Source organism: Penaeus monodon, chromosome 3 (assembly GCF_015228065.2).
Source record: "Penaeus monodon isolate SGIC_2016 chromosome 3, NSTDA_Pmon_1, whole genome shotgun sequence".
Lineage (NCBI taxonomy): Eukaryota > Metazoa > Arthropoda > Malacostraca > Decapoda > Penaeidae > Penaeus > Penaeus monodon.
The window spans coordinates 17,632,193-17,634,692 of record NC_051388.1 but is presented as its reverse complement, the minus strand read 5'-3'; the positions used below and the strand labels follow the sequence as shown (position 1 = coordinate 17,634,692).

The 2,500-nt window shown below is 37.2% G+C and overlaps 2 protein-coding genes across 2 annotated transcripts in view; both read right to left on the bottom strand.

Moving 5' to 3' along the window:
* Positions 1 to 2,500, bottom strand: part of LOC119592762 (ragulator complex protein LAMTOR2-like) — a 21,565-nt gene that overhangs the window by 7,764 nt on the left and 11,301 nt on the right. The window lies entirely within an intron of this gene.
* Positions 726 to 2,500, bottom strand: part of LOC119592751 (putative cyclin-dependent serine/threonine-protein kinase DDB_G0272797/DDB_G0274007) — a 2,860-nt gene continuing 1,085 nt past the window's right edge. Inside the window, exon 2 of the mRNA XM_037941687.1 lies at positions 726 to 1,053. Coding sequence (XP_037797615.1) covers positions 769 to 1,053 — 285 coding nt within the window. The 3' untranslated portion in view covers positions 726 to 768. The remainder of the gene's footprint in view (positions 1,054 to 2,500) is intronic.

The window sequence follows — 2,500 nt, the reverse complement described above, 5'->3', positions numbered from 1 at the left end:
TGTCTATGTGTGTGTGTGTTGTGTGTGTGGTTGTGGTTGTGGTTGTGGTTTGTGGGTGAGTGAGTGAGTGAGTGAGTGAGTGAGTGAGTTGAGTGAGTAGATGAGTGAGAGTGAGAGTGAGGGTGAGGGTGAGGGTGAGGGTGAGGGTGAGGGTGAGGGTGAGGGTGAGAGTGAGAATGAGAGTGAGTGAGTTTGTGTGTGTGTGTGTGTGTGTGTGTGTGTGTGTGTGTGTGTGTGTGTGTGTGTGTGTGTGGTGTGTGTGGTGTGTGTGGGTGGGGTGTGTGTGTGGTGTGGTGTAATGTATGTATGTATGTATGTATGTATGTATGTATGTATGCATGTATGCATGCATGCATGTATGTATGCATGTATGTATGCATGTATGTATGCATGTATGTATGCATGTATGTATGCATGTATGCATGTATGCATGTATGTATGTATGTATGTATGTATGTATGTATGTATGTATGTATGTATGTATGTATGTGTATATGTGTGAGTGTGAGTGTGAGTGTGAGTGTGAGTGTGAGTGTGAGTGTGAGTGTGTGTGTGTGTGTGTGTGTGTGTGTGTGTTGTGTGTTTGGTTGTGTGGTGTGTGTGTGTGTGTGTGTTGTGTGTGGTTGTGTGTGTACAAATATCTGTGTGCATGTCCATGTACCAAACATAAGAATATCCATAACAATATTTTGAATAAAAATTTGCATGTATTCATGGTTTCCTTGAAACAAAATAAATAAAGACACTCATACAATGAAGCATCATCTTTTAATAGAAGCTTAAGCTACATCTCAGGCTACCATGACAGGACTTAAGGATGCTTTGTACATGCCATTTTATGCAATTTCTGATTGCATATAAGGGGGTTCTACATACCGGCAAATTGACTGAGAAGTTGGGCAGTGAGCCTCCTTGAGTGGGCCGTGATGCATGTTGCTGCTGCTGGGGGTGCTGCTGCGGGTGCTGTTGGTGCTGTGGGTGCTGTTGGTGATGTTGATGAGGGGGTTGTGGCTGCAAGTGCTGCTGAGCTTTAGGCCGGCTGCAAGTCTTCTGCTGCAAAATATACCAAATGTCCTCAACTGCTGACTACAGTGACTGGTCCATTCTCAGAACTATCAGTTGTACTATATACTGTTGTATATGTTTGATCTATTTCTTACACATGCATATTAATTGGGGGAACAGTGTGCATATAATAGCTAGGATTGTCTTTTTTCATGCTTTAACTAAAATGCCATGATAAATTTTAAAATCTGATAGATCTACTACTAACATATATCTTTATTAGAAAGAGGATATATATGTAAATATATACTATAAGTATAATATATTGAAATATTCTCCATTAAGCACTTCAGGTAACTTAAATCCTCCCCAGTTTGATATAAACCAATTTCATTTACTTGAACCATTTTAATTTTTCTCCCCAAACAGTTACAAATATCTTTTCTCTACTTTTATTTTAGTTTAGCTTCCAATTCATTAGGATGTTATTAGTTATCAAATCTGGGATAAAAAAAACTCTGCTAATAAAAGGTGCATAAGACATGTCTCAAATCCATAAAGGAAAATAAGCAAAGCACTGAAATTACTACCTAATACTATGGTGCTTTGAATATCTTACTAAGGGAAAGCTTGTAGCATTTATTTCACTGGTACTCTTATTCTAATTTAAGTTATAATCTCATAAAGATAATATAAATACTTAGATTTTTCATGTAGAAAAAAAAAATCCATCATTAAAATGTACAAACAGTTATCTGAAAATCAAATAAGTGAACAGTTAGCCAATCTAGTTGAGGCTGTGAGTTAAATGCCAGTCCACCATCATAATGGCATAAACAGACCCTCAACTTGCCATGTTCTTCATGTTTGTTGACTAATGACAGCTAACAAGCCTAAAAACTGGCCAAGAACAAAGCTACCATGCTTGACTCAGCTACCCAGACAGATATAAAATGGAGCTACAACATGGTATTTGGCCTGTTAGTATTCCTTATTCTACCTTTTGAGTCCTGTCAAATACCTAGTTAGAAGACCATCAATGATGGGTGTAAAAGATGAAAACAATAACGGGAGGGAGAGAGGGAGGGAGGGAGGGAGGGGGAAAAAAAACATGAATCTATCAAACAGCCAATCAATCATTAACACAGGTATATCAAATACCAACCAGTACATCTACCTGCAATATATCTACTCATCCAGCAAACTATCAATACACATCCATTTAGCCATCCATCTAACTTGCATCCACAGGAAAATACATACAGTATTGCAATCAATCACTGTTTTAATGAGCCATTTGAGTGATTATGAATATTACAAAACACAAGGCACAACTTTTCTGGAACTATACATAATCGTGAACCACGTTTCTAAGGTCAACAAAATTTTATTTGGCCAATAAATGAGATTAATTAACAATAACATAATAAAACTTATCATCTAATACAATAAATGAGTTATTTGGAATAAATGGATGAATGTACATAACGAATGA